The sequence below is a fragment of the Clupea harengus genome, chromosome 1 (genome assembly GCF_900700415.2).
Source record: "Clupea harengus chromosome 1, Ch_v2.0.2, whole genome shotgun sequence".
Lineage (NCBI taxonomy): Eukaryota > Metazoa > Chordata > Actinopteri > Clupeiformes > Clupeidae > Clupea > Clupea harengus.
The window spans coordinates 4,309,932-4,328,213 of record NC_045152.1 but is presented as its reverse complement, the minus strand read 5'-3'; the positions used below and the strand labels follow the sequence as shown (position 1 = coordinate 4,328,213).

The 18,282-nt window shown below is 42.7% G+C and overlaps 1 protein-coding gene across 2 annotated transcripts; it reads right to left on the bottom strand.

The window, feature by feature from the left end:
- Nucleotides 1-9,202: 9,202 nt before the first annotated feature.
- On the bottom strand, nt 9,203-14,427 carry LOC105907873 (cyclin-dependent kinase 5 activator 1-like). Of its 2 annotated transcripts, XR_004163416.1 has the most exons (3): nt 14,334-14,427; nt 11,523-13,333; nt 9,203-11,095 (listed from the first exon to the last, which is right to left on the bottom strand). XR_004163416.1 is itself a non-coding variant. In XM_031564883.1 (2 exons), the coding sequence occupies exon 2, from the start codon at nt 13,231-13,233 to the stop codon at nt 12,292-12,294; it is 942 nt and encodes a 313-aa protein (XP_031420743.1). In that variant the 5' UTR covers nt 13,234-13,333; nt 14,334-14,427; the 3' UTR covers nt 9,203-12,291. The 2 variants fall into 2 exon arrangements, 1 of the variants encoding a protein (XP_031420743.1); XM_031564883.1 differs by having other exon boundaries at nt 9,203-13,333.
- Nucleotides 14,428-18,282: the final 3,855 nt, after the last annotated feature.

Genomic DNA, 18,282 nt, shown 5'->3' with positions numbered 1-18,282 from the left:
TTTCACAAGGCTCCTCATGGCCTTGCAGAGCTGCTGGAACCATACATTTGGAACATAGCTTGCGTACGAATTTCACCATCTATGACAGACATTTACAAAACTAGTATTAAATCCCTGCAGATAACAGCTGAGTTTACATTCACCACACAAAATCAAGTTCACACGCACAAACGAATAATTTCTTTAAAGATTTAAAGTTTAAGAGAGTGAGTACTTAATTGAACCACATGTCATTAACATACCTAGTCTCTGCTCAGTTTGGAGATGAAGATTTTCTTCAGCGATGTATTCTCTTCCCGAGTTTCTACCGCGTTTGTCTCTCTTTGTAACTCTTCTTCTGTCGCTAACTCCTGGACTTCTTGGGGTAAATAAGATGTATATGCAGCGAATAGGGTTACAGATGCGCTCCTTAGCGCCAGGTACCCTCGGTGAGTTTGAAAAGGAACGAACGCGTCTCGGCCCAAAATTAGATTTTTTTTTTGGCGTGAGAAATTGGATGTGTGGCGTGAGTGCGTGTGAAAACATGCAAAACCGTGTGTCACACGGCAAAACCGTGTGAGTTGGCAGCTCTGCCCCCGTTAAGCTCCTTTCAGTTGAAACTGCTACAAATGATTGCTTGGAGTAACTTTTGTTGCCATGAGCTCACCTTGTCTCACGTCCGTTACATCATCAGGAGATGAATGACCTGCCGTTACTCTCTGTGGCTGTTTCTGGGCCATGTTTAATGCTGTTAAGCTTTGCTAGGTAATTGTGATAAATGTAACGTCATATGACATTGTATCTATGGTGCTGATTCATTTATGATACTGATTAATTCATGTTATACAAAGCAAATATGCTCCAAGAGGCAGATTCCTGGCTGACTGTGTTCAATCTAAACTGCTAATAGTAACCTCAACAATAATTCAGATGTGTTAGCCGTGCTCACCTGACTATCATAATGCACATTAGCGCCCTGGCATTAGCAGTCATTCGGCTCTATTAACTGAGCGTCCTAGTGAATCCGTGTGTGGGATGGCCTGAACAATTTTGTGCCTTTTGTATAGGGTGAATGGTCTCCACTATTTATTTATTATATTTGTATTTATATAGTTCAGTCAATTTGTATGTAGTTAAGTGACGAATTACTAAAAAATTGCGGACATACGTTCTCCCTCCCCACATTTGGGGCCCAAGGTAGTCAGTTCCACTTTCCCCATGCCCCGGGGATTGAGGGGAACCGAGAACACAACGTCAGACGGAGAACATTAACGCTAGAAACTTCCTAGCAACGGTCACGACAGAAACCTGGCCTATACCCCATAGTGGAAATTCCATGGACTTCTATGACATCACTGACATAGAACATGGAATTGTGTCTGCCAGTTCAGACCAAAACTCAAGAGATAAATGGTGGCTGTCACCCTACACCTCCACAGAACATGAAGCAAGATTGCCCCCCAGCCTATCGATGTGATGTAATACTGGCCCCATCAAAATACACTACTGTGCCTCCTCTACGTCCTGAGAGGGAGCAAGAAGAGAGGCATCGAACGCATCGGCCGTCTGAGATTTATCACCCGTTGAATATTCGTTCTTTGTCAGTAGAAGACATAACTGATATTGTTTTTGACTGGGTGAATACCAAGACATTCCTCTCCAATGTACCTGCCAAAGAGTTTCTGCTGACATCTACAAGCAATGACGTCATCTTCTGCTATTCCCTTGAGACATTCACTGAGCACAGGTCAGTCTGCATGCGATTTGAGCCTCAAATCAAAGACCTTCCTCAATCCAACAACCCTGATAACAAAGAACCTCGACCCTGGATGGTGGTTGTCTCACCTGTCAAGATGTTTAGAAACCAGGTGTGCAACTACCGCCTAATCAACACAGACCAGCACAGGGGTTGCCTTTTTTGCCAGGAGCAGCAGTGGGTACTATGCTCTCGCTGCAATGGAGCGGGCCACAAACAATGTGGCATGTGCAGGGTACCTCAGGGGTTAGGAGCACGGTCAAAGCAGTGCAGCCAGTGCCACGGGAAGCGACAGGTTTCCTGTGCAGCTTGCATGGCCCTGGGTCGTGTGCGCTGCAAAATGTGCATGGGAAAAGGACGCTTGTGCTACTTCAAGGAGTTGCGCGGGGAGTACCGAACCAAATTGGAACACCATCTGATGACTGGCTGCGGGGTGCCAGAGAGGAAGCTGCTGCAGGCAGCTGGGGATGTGGTCCATGCCAGCATAGGGACCAAGGTGAGGCCACTCTCTGAGTTTTCATTACCTGAGGTGAATGTCACCTCAGATCGGATGGTTGAAGCATCCCACCAAAGGTCGCCGGACTGCAAGGTCATCCAGCAGAGGCACCTCCTGAAGGCCGTGCCAGTCACATTTGCCCAGTACTACTGGAGAGGCGAGACAGGAGGCTTCTACATCTATGGATCAGATAACCGGGTGTACTGGCCAAACTACCCGCAATGTGGACATTTGGATCGCTGCACCCTTCTCTAGTTGCAACAACCCTGAAGCCTTAGCAAAGCTAAGTACTTTTGCTTCTCTTAAAAGCAACCCTTTTAAATACTTGAGATTTTCTTCACAAATGCAGAGAAACTAATTATGCAGAAAAAGGTTCATTAAAATCAGACATTGATTTATTTTCCAAATGTATTATTTGACAATGAAATATGCACTAGCTCCTCTGATATGCTGGCAATAAAATGTACAAACACAAAAGAGGTTTTATTAACCAATCAGTGGTTATATCCACTGCAAACCTGAAATATGCAGGCCAGGCTAAGACACTGAGAGTCATCAAAGGGTGTCCATGTAAGAAATGCTTTTTTCCCACTGCTATATTTGTCCAGACAAAATCTTCTTTATAAGTCTTTTCTGAAAGTCTTCTATTTCATGTCCCTTCGTCAACACTTAACAGTGTGATTCATATTATGACAGGTCCACATAGTTCAGCTAATGGTCCTTTGTTTGTTGTCCGATGGACAAGTCTCTTGCTCTTGAGTGGATTTACTTGTGTAGCGATGGTTCGAATGTGCATCTTGAGGAATTAAAAGGACGTCATCTCTGCTGCGCTGCTGCTGGAAGCCTCAGATGAGGTGTTTGCTACTAACCTCTCCCGATTCCGAAACACTTCAGTGACTGAAAGAAAAGAATATATCATAAATAAAAAGAAGCAGTCAAACACAACCACACATGGTTTTCTATAGCTACACTGTTACAGCATGGTATCACACACATAACACTGGATGAGACTTCTAATGTGTCTACAGTTTCCCTAAGAAGTAGATGGCAAGGCAAACTGAACTATTACAAAAATATGTACTTATGGAATGGATATATGGCTAACTGAATGATAACATTTTGCAACAACAGAGCTGGTTGTTATAATACATAAAGTCTTTAAAGATGCAAGTCCGTGATTTAGTTTTGCAAAAGGTTGTTGATATTTTAACATAATAACAGCCAACATAACTACGGCCCTCACTTCCGGCTCCTGAAACATCGTGTTGATTGGCCTAGGTCTGTCAATGGCTCGGTCACAGCCACTATGTTTGTTTCCCATTTACATGGCCAGGACTGTACAAAGCCTGGAGCGCAAACACTGACCGGACAACTAGAAGATCATGTGGAGCCATTTTTAACAAAAAGCGTATGGTATTAGAATCGTGGACTGCACCTTTAAACAACAATTTACACATTCCAGTACACAGCATGAAGTTTCACCATAACTGCTGCGACATCACTTATGTCCCACACACGAAGCCCATCTTTTTGTCCACCAAATGCATAAACGAAGGGGAGGTCAGGACTACAGGCTGCACAAAACAGTACTCCCAATGGGAAAAAAACAAAACAAATTCAACTCTAAACATATGTGATATTTAGCTTTTAGCTTTCACTTACAACTGTTGTTGTACATCCACCAGGCTCTATATGTTATTTTGATTACAATGGTATTCAACTAATTCTTAACTGAAACCTAACCTAGATTGTTAATAATTGTATTCTTAATTACACAAGATTAGTTAGGGAGAAATATTTTTCATTATTCAAAGCCTCCCACCACACGTTCCATCAAACAACAAAGTGCAACAAATAAAGTGCTTAAACAGTAGCCTTTTTAAGCAATACAATGGATCAACACATGACAAAAAAAATGAGGTATCAGATGCAGATCAGAAGCTGGTTAGTAATTTTCTAAGATCTGTGAGCAAGGTTGTACTGGCCTGTGGCCTTCTTGGAGGCCTTGATGACCTCTGAGGGGGGCTCCCATCTGAAACAGGGCTCCCATCTTTATTGCCATTATTGTGGACAGGGTGCCATCCAATGCCAGGCTATTTCTGGTCTTAGTTTTGTTCAGTCCCTTAACTGAAAACACCCTCTCAGCATCTGCATTCGAATGGGCAACACCAGGACCAGCTTGGCGACGGCAGCAAGCCTCTCAAAAAAATCTAAATGAAAATCAACACAGCTTCATGGAATGAATCCACCTGCCGTGGTGTGATGTCACCCTCATCAAGATATCTGTTAAGTTAAGCCCTGGTTGTGAACCCAATGTTCAACTTTTTCCCTGTACAGATACAGCATATCAGCTTAACATGAATGGTTTAACATAGGCTACTGATGCAGCAATATCAGCTTGACACATAGGGCAATAAATCCAACCAGAAGCTCACTGTTGGAAGGACTACCAAAAACCTTAGGTTTCTACTCATGAAGTGGCAAAAGGCTAGGTACAAGACTGAATATCACATTTTATCTATCACATATCACAGTGTATGATCATACTAATAGCCAAACACTAACCTGGCGAATGGTTTGCCTTCTCTTTATAGGCAATTTCACATGGCCTTGCAGAGCTGCTGGAACCATACATTTGGAACATAGCTTGCGTACGAATTTCACCATATATGACAGACATTTACAAAACTAGTATTAGATACCTGCAGATAACAGCTGAATTTACATTCACCACACAAAATCAAGTTCACACGCACAAACGAATAATTTCTTTAAAGATTTAAAGTTTAAGAGAGTGAGTACTTAATTGAACCACATGTCATTAACATACCTAGTCTCTGCTCAGTTTGGAGATGAAGATTTTCTTCAGCGATGTATTCTCTTCCCGAGTTTCTACCGCGTTTGTCTCTCTTGGTAACTCTTCTTCTGTCGCTAACTTCTGGACTTCTTGGGGTAAATAAGATGTCTATGCAGCGAATAGGGTTACAGATGCGCTCCTTAGCGCCAGGTACCCTCGGTGAGTTTGAAAAGGAACGAACGCGTCTCGGCCCAAAATCAGATTTTTTTTTGGCGTGAGAAATTGGATGTGTGGCGTGAGTGCGTGTGAAAACATGCAAAACCCTGTGTCACACGGCGAAACCGTGTGAGTTGGCAGCTCTGCATTTCTGCTAGACGATTTTCTCTCAAACTTTAGCGTTAACAAGCTAAAGGCCAACACAGTTGCCTTACAAACACTAACAGCCAAATAGCGTGCTAATTGATGGAACTTGGTAATATAGTATTGGCTGATGTTGTACTCGAGGTTGTTCTTTTGTGGGTTTTCAGGCCCAGATTACAAATTTCAGAATTCAAGAACTAGCTAAAAAAAATAGTGGTAACAACACCTGCATGTGAAATAACTGTTATATTTAGGTTGGAATGTTTCAAACGAAAGTCTTTCTTCAGCAGTACAAGTGAGGAGCCTCAGAAGCTGCGCTGCATAGCCTACTGTAGAAGTATTCATAAAACCGTGGGGTGACCGTAGACTCTGCCATGACTTGTCCATGGCCATTTCTCTCCTTCAGAGGAGGGCACTGTGGCTGCGCCTCCACTTGTGGTCCATTTGGCTGGATTGTTTTGTCTTGAAGACATCTAACAGGTGATTAATGGACTCACGGGCTAAGAGCATTTCCCAGACTGGTCGATAATGCAACTGTACGGGCTTCGTGCAAGTGACTTACAAGTGTGTTTGTGTGTCTCGCTGCGATATCAGTGCATCTTCATGTCATGTCTAAATGATTTATATCTGATTGGAGGAGGAGCCGCAGGGAGAATGGGGAACAGGATCCATGTGATTCCAGGTGACAGCTCAGTGAAGATATGTGGTTGTGCATGTGTGTGTGTGTGTGTGTTTGTGTGTGTGTGTGTGTGTATCAGTGAAGTATGGTCACAGAGTGGCATAATGTGATTTTCAGAAAGAAATCACTCACCCACTTCTTTCTTCACATACACACATTCTCTTAAAGAGGATCTGCCTACCAAAAAGATTGTGTGATAATGCACTCACAGTACTCACATGTTCCTTCCCACAAATACACACACACTCACACACACTCACACTCACACACACAAGAACATACACACACACACACACACACACACACACATGTGCGCATGCACACACATACAAACATGCACGCACACAAACATGCACACACACAGACACAGACACACACACACACACACAATATGGATATGAGTGTTTGACTGTACCACTTACAGTCACTTACACTTACCCCAGAGTGGTCCTTCCCATTGGCCTCTGGATCACACACACACACACACACACACACACACACACACATGAGTGTCTGACTGTACCACTTACATTTACCCTAGAGTGCTTCCCTACTGGCCTCTGGATCCCAATCATCACCCAATATGATTCTAAACATGGGCAGAAAGATATAGTTGCGTGGTGCAAAGTCTCTTCAGTGATATACAGTTGATGAATCTTAAGGCCAGTACCTACGATAAGCATGGCAGGTTGTGATATGGTTCTGTTTTGGCGTTTGACCACTTGAAGATGGTTAACACCTTGCCAGTTTTGTCTCCTGTGGAGAGTGATAGGTTGATACAGAAAATAACTTTGGGTTCAAAGATCTTGGCTGTGGGACAAGAGTGAGCCATGCACCAGAAGGTGATGGTGTGGTGGCATTCAGTGTGGTCTCCTGTGGTGTCTGCTCACACCATTCTCTGTGTGTGTGAGTGTGTGTGTGTGTGTGTACTGTGCGCCCAGAACTGCAAGCATGTGCACCCAATGTGTGGGGGTGTGTGAATTTCCTCTGTGGTGCATTTTCAGACCTGTGCCACTTTGCATAGAGAGAGCTCCTGTGGTGATCAGACTGCGGGTGGGCCGGCCCTACTTCTTTAGAGCCCTACTAAGAAGTGATGAAAAGCTATAAGCGTGACTCATCTGGGCCTATTCACCTTCATTGTTTCAAGCACAATGACTGGAAAAGACCAACATTATCCACACAATTAAACACACACACACACACACACCTCTGTTTTCACCGACCCAAGGTTATAGTATATTAAAAGCAAGTTGGTCTATGATTGGGTGTATTTGAATCTGAATTCATTGGATACCCAGATGGAAAGAATTTAAATATGAAATAATACTGTAATACATTTTATTTATATGGCGCTTTTCAAAGAACCTAAAGATGCTTTACAAAGTAAAGATAAAACAGCAAAGGCGCTACATTGGAGAGATTACAGATTAAAAGCCATTTTAAAAATGTGCTGTTTTGAAAGTGTTAAGTGTGGAAGCATTTTTTTTACATCTGTGGGCAGCAAGTTCTAGAAGTTCAGGCTGAAATGGCTAAAGCCTCTTCTTGATTATAAATGCATGCCATTACTTATATAGTGCTTTAAAGCATATTATATTAATTATGAATGCATGTCATTACGTATGTAGTGCTTTAATAATAAATATATTAATTGTAATTTATAATCACTGCTTAGTGTTACCACAACAGACCATAAGAAACATGGAGACAAGTGTGACTATTAGAGTTTCTCTAATGATTGGTGAATCAGTCCAGTATCAGACGGAATAATGTAGGACAACTGCTTGCCAGCTTGCTCCCCCACTGGCTGCACAAACTGAGAATTTGAGAACAGATTTTCTTCTTCGTGTACTCTAGTGCCACCCTGTGTTGAATAGTAGTATTGCCATAGCACCCTTCTGCTCGTTTTCTGCACTCTAACCAAACCCCCTTTTAAAAAAACAACATTTGAAGGGATATTAGACCCTATAGAGGTTAGATTAATTTGACATTAATTACAATAATCTTGGATATACACGTAAATCACTGCCTCATCAATTCCACAGTACCCAGTGACAGTCAGCGTCCACTTTGAATCAATTTCCATTATCATTCAACTGCTCTGGTTTTCACATGTGTCCTAGCTTTACTGAACAAGTCAAGCCCCACCATGATTTCCAAGGGGTTTACATTGGCCACAATGTAAATCGAAATGTAGGAATTTCTACATGCATTGGGAATTATGGGAATATTATACAATGCTAGCTGACTAGCTCAGGGTAAATATTGATGCAAATCTAAAAGCAAAGCCTTCTGTGCAGTGGGCCTGTTTCACCACACATGTTTCTGTTTCTGCCAGTCGGTTTTTTTCCTGCCCCGGGGGACTTGCGAAACACCCAGCCAATCACTGCGGAGTGTGACGCCAACACGGCCAATCAGCACGATTTCATATCGAGTCTCCTCAGCCAATGGGCGCGTGGATGTGTGGATGTGGAGTGTATATGGCTGCCATTGCAGGCGTGGTGAAGGCCATGTCTCCCGTCGAGCTGAGCTGGGCTGGGCTGGGCTGGGCTGGGCTGGGCTGGTTCAGAGCTGCCTGGTTACGTAACACTGCAGTGGCTCTCGGCTCTCTCAATGGCGAAACACATGCAGCATGCAGGAGTGGCTGCCTCCCTCCCTCCCTCTCTCTCTCCCTCCCTCTCTCTCTCCCTCCCTTCCGCGCCAAGCTGTCAGGGTAGTGGTACTCACATCATATCACTGGGCAGCTCACGTGGTGCCATGAAGTCATCTGCAATCTCGGTCACACAGAGCAGGTGTGCCTACTGTATTTCCTCACTATGGAACTCTGGGATGGCTTTTGGCATCCCTTTTTATCTGTTGTTCTCCAGTTTTGTTGCTTTCTGCCTTTCCGTTTTCATTTTGTATGACTATGTGTGTCTGAAAAAGGGCTTGAAATAAGTTATTTACTCTATGCAGTCTTACCTGAAAGTGTCTCATCTCATGTTTTTTTTTTTTTACTCTACTTGGTTTCATTCTTTTATATGCCTGCTGTCTATCCACAGACAGGTAGATTGATGACTGTGTAGGCACTGTAACATCCAGAATCACCGTTTATGTTCAGAGAGAACAGTCACAAAATAACCAGTCGAGTCACAAATGTTTAATTCTTTTTTTTATATATAAAGTAAATAGAAGAGTTGGACTGACTCATCGTACAAACTCTTACACATTCATACACATACACACAGAGTCACAGATTGCTTTCTTGTATAGTCTAACAACACAGCTTTTGTTTGTTTTTTTTGTTGTTTGTTTGCTTTGTTTTGTTCAACAAAAATAATCAGAGTAATCATACAACGGCGTACACAAAGGAAAATAGAGAAGAGAACTAAATGTACACGTCCTTTGCTACTATACACTTTTTTCTTATTGTTTGTCACATCAAACATTAAGTGTTATGATCAGAAATGGCACATCATTATGAAGGTGTCTGCATATGAGGATACAAAATGAATTCCATTCCCAAAAGCCCCTGGATAAACAGCCTTTCCCCAGTGACTAGCCATCTCTGGGTTTTAGCAATAATAATAATAATAATAATAATAATAATAAATAGAACATATTCGTCACTTGGCCTATTAATTACATTCAGCACTTTACTTAGGACTCAGTCAAGGATCTCATCCTTATCTGTAACTCTAGCTCTTTTTAAGCTAAGAGTTCATTTCATTTGAATGAAACTGAACATCCAATCGGCACAAATCTCAAAGGTCATCAAAGTTCTCCTGACCGTTTGACATAATTGGCATGGGGAGTTTAAAAATGAGGGAGAAAGTAATTTGATCCAGTTTAGAGATGAAAGCACAGGTAGGAAAATAAAAGCAGTATTTTAAAATGAATGAATTGCCATTAGACCCTCCCTCTTTCCTCTAAGTTATTGGGCCTTCGCATAAATAACATGTACACTTCAATTCCTTTCATTTCCTTGATATCTTGGGCAACTTTGCCTCTGCCAATCAGACACACAGGACAAAGAAAGTGCTGTTCAAATCCTGGATCAGCCAATCAGACGCACAGGACAAGGAAAGTGCTGTTCAAATCCTGGATCAGCCAATCAGACACACAGGACAAGGAAAGTGCTGTTCAGATCCTGGATCAGCTGTATTTAAAAGCTACACACAACACCAGCATCCCTTGTCAGTTAACTTTAAACTAATTTATGCCCTCGGGACAAATGAAGGGGAGAGATTCCTCTTTACACTAATTCTCTTTTATAATTATATATTTTTTAACGTATATATTTGTATAACTACATTTGCCATGTTTCCCCCACTGTTTCCAGATTGTGGCAAAACACTGGTTGTTGTATTTCACATTAGTCAGCTCTGATATGTAAATTGGCAACGGCTACATTTTGGGACAAAAATCTACATCTGGATGTTTTAATGAATTCAGACAAATTCAGTTTGTTGGCTTGTGATTGTTTTGCTTCGCAAAAAAAAATATCCCTAACCTTTGGCATCCCTCCAAGACAAAAGATCTCAGTATGATATGGCACATGATTCAACAAACAGACAGGACCACAAGAGAGAAGAAAGAAGGAATCTCCATATAAGGTATCTCAACATAAGTGTATCTAAGTGTAAGATGAAAGAGTGTCCGTGTGTGTGTGTGTGTGTGTGTTTAAGCAAAGGGAGAAGCATGCAAGAAGCACCCGTATAGGCACACACACACACAATTCCTTTGAGAAAAAAAGAGAAGAAGAAGAAGAAGAAGGAGAAGAAGAAGGAGGAGAAGAAGAAATCAAAGGTTATAAATAAATCTCCCTACAATAGGTTTGTGCCTCCTTGGTGGAGATCCGAGGATCCTTTTTTAATTTGTTCTTTATGCAGTGAAAAGGTAGGTAGTCTACAAGTAGACTGTTCTGGAAGAATGTTGTTCTCACTCCTGATTGGGTGCCGATGTGCTTGTCACACCAGGCTAGTCCACCATTTCTGTCCTGCTCCGGCTGCCAGCTCTTTTCTATTCTTCATTTGTGACTCCAAAATCTCTCTGACGTGGGAAAACAGGACGAACCAAAAGAGGAAGAGGTGAGATGTTGGGTTGTCCTTCTGACAACAATACTCAGACCATATCAATCAGACTCTTGCCTCTTTCAGTTAATTTGGCTCCATGTACAGTACTGTATAATCAATACTACATCTCCTGGCTCAACAACTCTGCTTATACTTCAAAAAAGTGCTAAAATTATGTTTTTTTTTGTGCTAGCCAGGTAATGTAGATGCGCTGAAAATGACAGCCTAAGAGGCATGTGGCGTCATAACATGAAACACTGTGTAGTCTTCCCAGTGATATATATCCATATATATATATATAAACATATATATATATATATATATATATATATACATATATATTCAGTTCACTGTAAATAGACATAATAACTAGGAACGTCAACAGTATTGCTGGTAGATCATACTTAGTCCCAGAGAAGCTTCTCCATCCTGGGTTTGGGGTGAACATTGGCACAGATGAGTGTGACTGAGCGGGAGATCCGTACCACACAGAGATAACTTAATCAGGTTATGGAAGGATAGCTTTAGCACTGGCAAAGGGTGTACGTTTGGTCACTGCCGAAAGCTGAGGGGGGATTTCCTGATATTTAAACCACCATCTTCAAAGTCCTTTCGGTGGCTGTTGCTGCCTCCACTCATTGTCGTCCATTTTGAAGCAGCCAGAGGACTGGTAAGTCTAGCCAGCCAAGAATCGCAAAACTTGGCACCGATTTCTTCACATCTTTCCCTATGTAGTTCTTTAATTGGATTAGTGGGGGGAAAGTCATCTAGTTTCCAGGGGAGACACTGCTTGTCTGACTTGTTATGACATGATGCTGAATACTCAGTTTACCAATGGACTTTTTGAGAATTTTTAGGGAGGAAAGATATTTAGTGTGTTCATTTACCAGCATTGTTGATGTTCCTCATCTCGAAATGAATGATAAACATTCTTGTTCTACGACGTTCTCCTGTTTTTCTCAGTTTCTCTGAGTTTTCATCAAGCAATGTCTCAAGCAATTCATCAGTACAAGTTGTACACTGTCCTCTCCTCAGTCCCAGAGAAGCATGCCCGCCCACCCAAACAAAAATAAAAAATATAGAATTTAAGCCCCATATATTATTTAAACTCCTCCCTTTGGAATTTTCCTCCCCTTCCCCATTTGGTCTCTTTTGTTCTGTTTTGTGTTCTTTCTATCGATCTAAGCCAATCAGCAACCGGTGGTCCTCCTTCTGCTTCTGGCTCTCATTCTTGAGGTCTGCGAAGACCTGTGTGAAGTAGTGTGGGTCTGAGTTGAGCTGGAGCATCTTGGTACTCATGCGGTTGATGATCTCCAGGCAGCGGTCCCAGAAAGCCTCCTTCTCGGCTTCCACCAGGAAGGGCTTGAGCGGGTAGGAGATCTCGTTGCCCATGTACGAGTAGGACAGGTAGAGGCAGGTGAGCAGCGAGGCCTGGAGCTCGCGCTCGCTGGACACCTCGGCCGAGATCACGTCCCGGCACAGCATGTAGAGGAAGACAACGTTGGCGGGCGTGATGAAGCCCTGGTCCTGCCACCCCTGTAGCAGCAGGGACCGGTCCACGCTGCGCAGCCACAGGACCGGGTCGGCCGGAGACAGCCGCTTCAGACGGTAGCAGCGGCGGCACAGGAACTCCCCCAGGCTCCGGAGGAGCTCACTGGTGGACGCCTGAACGATGACCCGCTTGGGCGTGCCGGCATTGGTGGACTGGCCTGTGACTGAGCCGGTCAGCGAGGTCCGTTTGGCTGTGGCCACCATGTTGGAGGTGGTTTTGGAGGTGGGGATGGCGGCGGCGGCAGCGGCAGCCGCGGAAATTGTGGAGTCCTGGGCTAAAGTGGAGAGGTTGGCACAGGACTGGGACTTCTTCAGGTTCTGGCTGTTGAGGTGGCCCTCGTCCTGGCTGTCTCCCGATTGGAGCTTCTTGGAGCCTTTTCTCTTGGCTGAAACCACCACGATGCGCTTCCATGGTAGGATGTTAATGAGGGACTGCCGCTTTAGGGGCTTGTCCTTCGCGTTTTTGCTGTTCTGAACAGCGGTGTAGGCCCCCACAGTTGCCGGACCGTCCTCAAACAGGGCGGCCTTGCGATAACTGGGGGACAGAGAGAGAACGGTGCCCATGTTGTCTTAGACGTGAGGCGGACGGTGGTGTGAACAAGAAGCCAGAAGACCGTGACTGGAAGTAGAGCTCACAGGATTCGTCAAAGTTTACGTAGAGTATCTGTAATGGAGAAGACTCTTTTAAACACCAAGTCTTCCACTTGAAAAAGATTATTCTTCTATCCAGCAAAATGTTAGGCATAAAAGTTTCTGTTAAACTATCATAGTTGATTTGACTGGTGTATTTAAAATCAATAAGATATACACCATTCAAACTGGGAACCACAACGATTCTTTCATTTCCTATAACACTGAAGGAAAATAATATCCTATGTGTTTATAGATAAACATTATGTTTCCATAAGATTTCATACTATGCACACACAATATTTCATGGTTTTAAAGTGGCACATCATAACGTTTCCTTGACTGATGTGACCTGACTACTCTGTCGGGTGGCCGATCCCTCACATTAATCAGGATCTTCAATGGCCAAGGCACAAAGCTACAACGTGGTGTGATGGAATTTCACAACAGTGAAATTATGCTTGACAATTTTAATTGTGAGATATTGTTCGCATATTCGAAGGATCATCCTACTAGATGGTCCCTCTTAAATACAACAGCATCTGAAGAACGCTATTTTCAGTAATTTTATTTTAAGGGTTGCCCGAATGAAGACAGTAGAAACATTACGAAATGTGCGCTGGCATCCATCTTAGCTTCAAAATGGAAGCCCTCTATGTAAACACCTTCTCTATCTCTCCCGCGTCACATTATGAATAAAAACATCGGGCTGCTAGTAGGTGCTATAACTCTTTGTTTCACAGTGGAATAATATCCATACAGCATATATTGAGAACAACCGCTTATCAAAAACACAATTGACATCTAATCATTGTAAACGATCAGGTGCTATAATTATTTCTTAATCGCATTCGTAGCTCCAAAATAAATCGTGAAAACTCCCTTTTAAAAAAAATGGTCGCAGTGAATATGAAATCAGTAACATTTAAAGTCTACGTTAAAGCATACATTAATATCCTCAGAGCAACAGTAAACACAGCTGATGTAATTCGCGTTAGCAGCCTCGCAACTGCTATGAATAAATAAATACTTACTTTCCATTGGATTGAATCAGTGCATGAAATCCATCACACACTATGTGTCCCGTGATGATTGTTTCTCGTCCTTCCGATGCTTTTTTTTTTTAATGTTTTACATATATTACAATATTTAACAAAGTGTCAGGATCACCAGAGTGTTTTCCGCTGTCCAAGGTCCTGGAGCTCCCACTAACATAATAATGCTGGCATATCCTACGTAATAATATCGACGGCTAAATTGACGTTCTCCGTTCTAAACGGCATTCTAAGATGCAAGGCCTACCTGTAGAATACTATTCTACATTTTTTCAGGTAAAACTGCCTGAATATTGTGTTTTATAAAAAGATAAATGAGCCTATACTAGTCGGAATGTATACTACACCATCCTTCAATGTATGCGATAGGCTAGTCTGTTCATTCATTCCGAATGAACCGATTCAGCGTCTGTTTTCGTGTTGTTTGGTCTCCTCGTTCAAATAGCCAGTGAGACGGGTGGATAACCCCCTCATTACAGGTTACAGTAAAATAAAATAACCTAACAATACGATAATAATTTTACGAAAGAAAAATCACAACTAATCCTAAAATAGAGCTTTGCGCACAACAACCCCCCAAAAATCTCCACGCTTTGACGCAGACATCCGCAGATTTTCGGGATGACACAGAAGCGGGGCTGATGAAGACATGCTATTGGTCCTTTCTGCCGCTGAGTCTTTGGCGGTGGGAGGATGCTGACAGTGGTTGGCTGCTGATTTATGATCTGTCCGTGGTGCTTGTCCCCTCCCTTATCAACATCTGTATGACAGGGGGCATGGAAGGTAGACTCTTAACCCTGAGCACCCCGCTCTCAAATCCTCACGTCGCCAGCTGGAGGGTTGGAGTGTTTAATCAGTTAGCGGAGAGCAATAAAAACAACACGCTGCTCAGTGCGGGGGATTACAGGCCAAATCTTAGTCTTGTGAAATTGCGCCGAAGGAATTCCGCCGATAGCAATATGTGGCATATACGTAACGTGGGCAAAAGTAGGTAATTGGCGAAATGATCACAGTTGGCTATTTCGATTGCCGCTGCTAATCAACAAACTCGCAAAATAAACTCTTTCTACTGTGATAATTTGTTCCTGTTCTTTCATGTTGTCGGGTTTCCTCAAAGGTTAATTTACGTTATGTGGCTTAATGAACCACAGCGGTTTGTCACAATAAGATTAGAAGGGACACAAAATTATGTCAGAATGTATTTGTAAGCACGGTTCAATACGGTCATTTTAATGTTCATCCTGCCATTCAAGGCTTGAGAGTGTGTGTGTGTAAATAAATTCAGTTTTTTACATTGTCATCGGGACTTTGACATCATTGTTCTAACCGGACAAACCTGTGGAGATTGCCACCTATTAAATCAACCATCATAGATATCTGTTTGGGATTCAGTCACATACCCCCCTCCTTTTCAACCATGAAAGAGAACATGGTGGCCAGGAAAAATAATTTGTAGCAAATGCATGCCAATAGATTCTAGAATGAACATGATAGGCGTTGGAGAGATTGGCCTCAGCACCACTGCAGGCCTGTGGGAGGGTAGAGGGCAGGAAAACAGTGTCTTCAGAACTAACCGTCCCTGAGGTGTTTGGGAGGATGACATGGTCGCTGAACCCGTTCCTGCTGCCCAGGCCACATGGAGAGCACCGCCTCGGCCCATTCGGCTTGACAGAGAGCCTCGCTGAAGGACTGGACTGGGGCATAGCTGGGGCATAGCTGGGCCAGGCTAGCAGGCCCGCTCTTCTGCTGGCCCAGGCTAGCAGGCCTACTCTTCTGCTGGCCAAGGCCTTCCAAGCCACAGCAAGTCTTCTCCATGGCCTGCTTCTCAACATGTCAAATGTGGTTGTGCTAGAGAATCGAACCGTGTCTATATAAACAAACGTTATCATGTTGCCCAGCAAAGTAGGACGTTGTGAACATGGAAGGATGGTGCCCATATTAGGAGGTGAGATGAATTCCACATGGTCTCCTGAGGCACCTCTAATGCCATGCACCGGTGACACAAGACTGGTTTGTGACTCCAATCAATGGTAGTGATTAGTAGCTGCGCTATAAATAGCATATACCAAACCTTGGTCAGAGCTTCAGTGTCTATAGATGCCTCTTTAATTATATGTTTTGGTCATCCATGGTTGCTTACATCATTTTTGTATTAGTCAAATTACAGAACATCTGATTTCTTTGGAAAACGACAAGGGTCATGGGGTAAGAAACAAAGCTATGCAAGAAGCATTTTTTATACTTTTATACTTTTTATACTACTTATTGTAGTGTCGCAAAAAACATTTCTGCTGAATCTGTGTTTCTGTGAATAAAGGTGCCTTAATAATGGGGGTGTATATGAGTCACTACAGTATTAACATTTCTAACATTAATCTGACAATTATTGAATTAATCTGACAACGACTTATGATTTGTTATAAATTGTAAGTTATTGAACAGCTTGTGTTGAAGGGTGCTGGTGTACGCCATGAGTATCTCACACAAGTAATTCCTATTATGGGCCAGAGGATATTCCCTGATGTGATACATCATTCTTCCAACAAACAAGACCAAAGAGTAGCTTGCTCTACTGACATCTACAGACCAAGTCCCTACATCCCCAAGCAGAACTGAGAGTGAAAAGACAGAAAGAGAGAGAGAGAGAGGGAGAGAGGGGGAGAGAGAGAGGGAGAGAGGGGGAGAGAGAGAGGGAGAGGGAGGGAGAGAGAGGGGGAGAGGGAGGGAGAGAAAGACAGGGGGACAGAGAGAGGGAGAGAGAGAGAGAGAGAGAGAGAGGGAGAGAGAGAGGGAGAGGGAGAGAGAGAGAGGGGGAGAGGGAGGGAGAGAAAAACAGGGGGACAGAGAGAGGGAGAGAGAGAGAGAGAGAGGGAGAGAGAGAGAGAAAGAGAGGTGGTAAGATGGCATGCTTGGTGCTTGAAAGAAATAATTGTCCAAACATCTGTTTAGTCTGTGAACCAAACTGGTAATTAACACATGCGTGTTTGTGTAAGCATAACTCTTTATGTAACATTTCCACAGATGATGTTATGCCTTTCCAGTCTGTTTTACATGAACAACATGGACAGGTCTTATGAGTTGGTTTACATGGAATGTAATCAGGCTGTTTTAATAGCTTTATCTTAGCTGGAAGCATGGCTGTCTTTCTTGACACCAATCTTGAATTTCTGCATAGAGAATGGAGAATTTCTATGAATAATCCCATGCGTGTGAAAGCTCTAAAACTTTAACATCACAGTGCACAATGCTTACCTTGAGATTTATCCTGCTATCTTTGCTAGAAAGCGTAATATGCCTTCCTGCCTGGGCTGCTTCTCATCCTCTGGTTTGGAGAAAATAGAATCACTTTGGCCCTCAATCTTGGTTTCATTAGATAGATAGATAGATAGATAGATAGATAGATAGATAGATAGATAGATAGATAGATAGATGGATACTTTATTTATCCCAAGGGAAATTTAGGACATCCAGTAGCTTACAACTCACAAATAGTAGTGAAACTTACACAACATAAAAACACAAATACTAATGATACATACTAAACAATAATTTAAAACAAAGTTGCAAAAGGCAGGCAAAAGTATGATATAACGTCTGTGCAAAGGGTTGGTATAACCAGTACAAGGATGGACAGTGGGTTGGTATGGTAAGATGGGATGGATGATAGGGCAGCGTAATAGTTTGGCGTGATAATTGAATGCTAGTGTGATAATAAATGACCACTTCAAATCATCCAGACTGTCATGATACAATATTTTAATGCAGGAATTTCTCTCGTTCACTTTCGCGTGGCTAGGTTTAGTAAGACGTGAATGATATCCCTTCACAAGTAATAATTACAGGTTTCGTTATTTTAACTTTTTTGTACTTTACTTAGGGTTCAGCGTAATAGTTTGCCGTGATAATTGAATGCTAGTGTGATAATAAA

Coding starts and splice junctions, on each gene's coding strand:
- LOC105907873 (XM_031564883.1), bottom strand. CDS start 13,233: ATGGGCACCGTTCTCTCTCTGTCCCCCAGTTATCGCAAGGCCGCCCTG.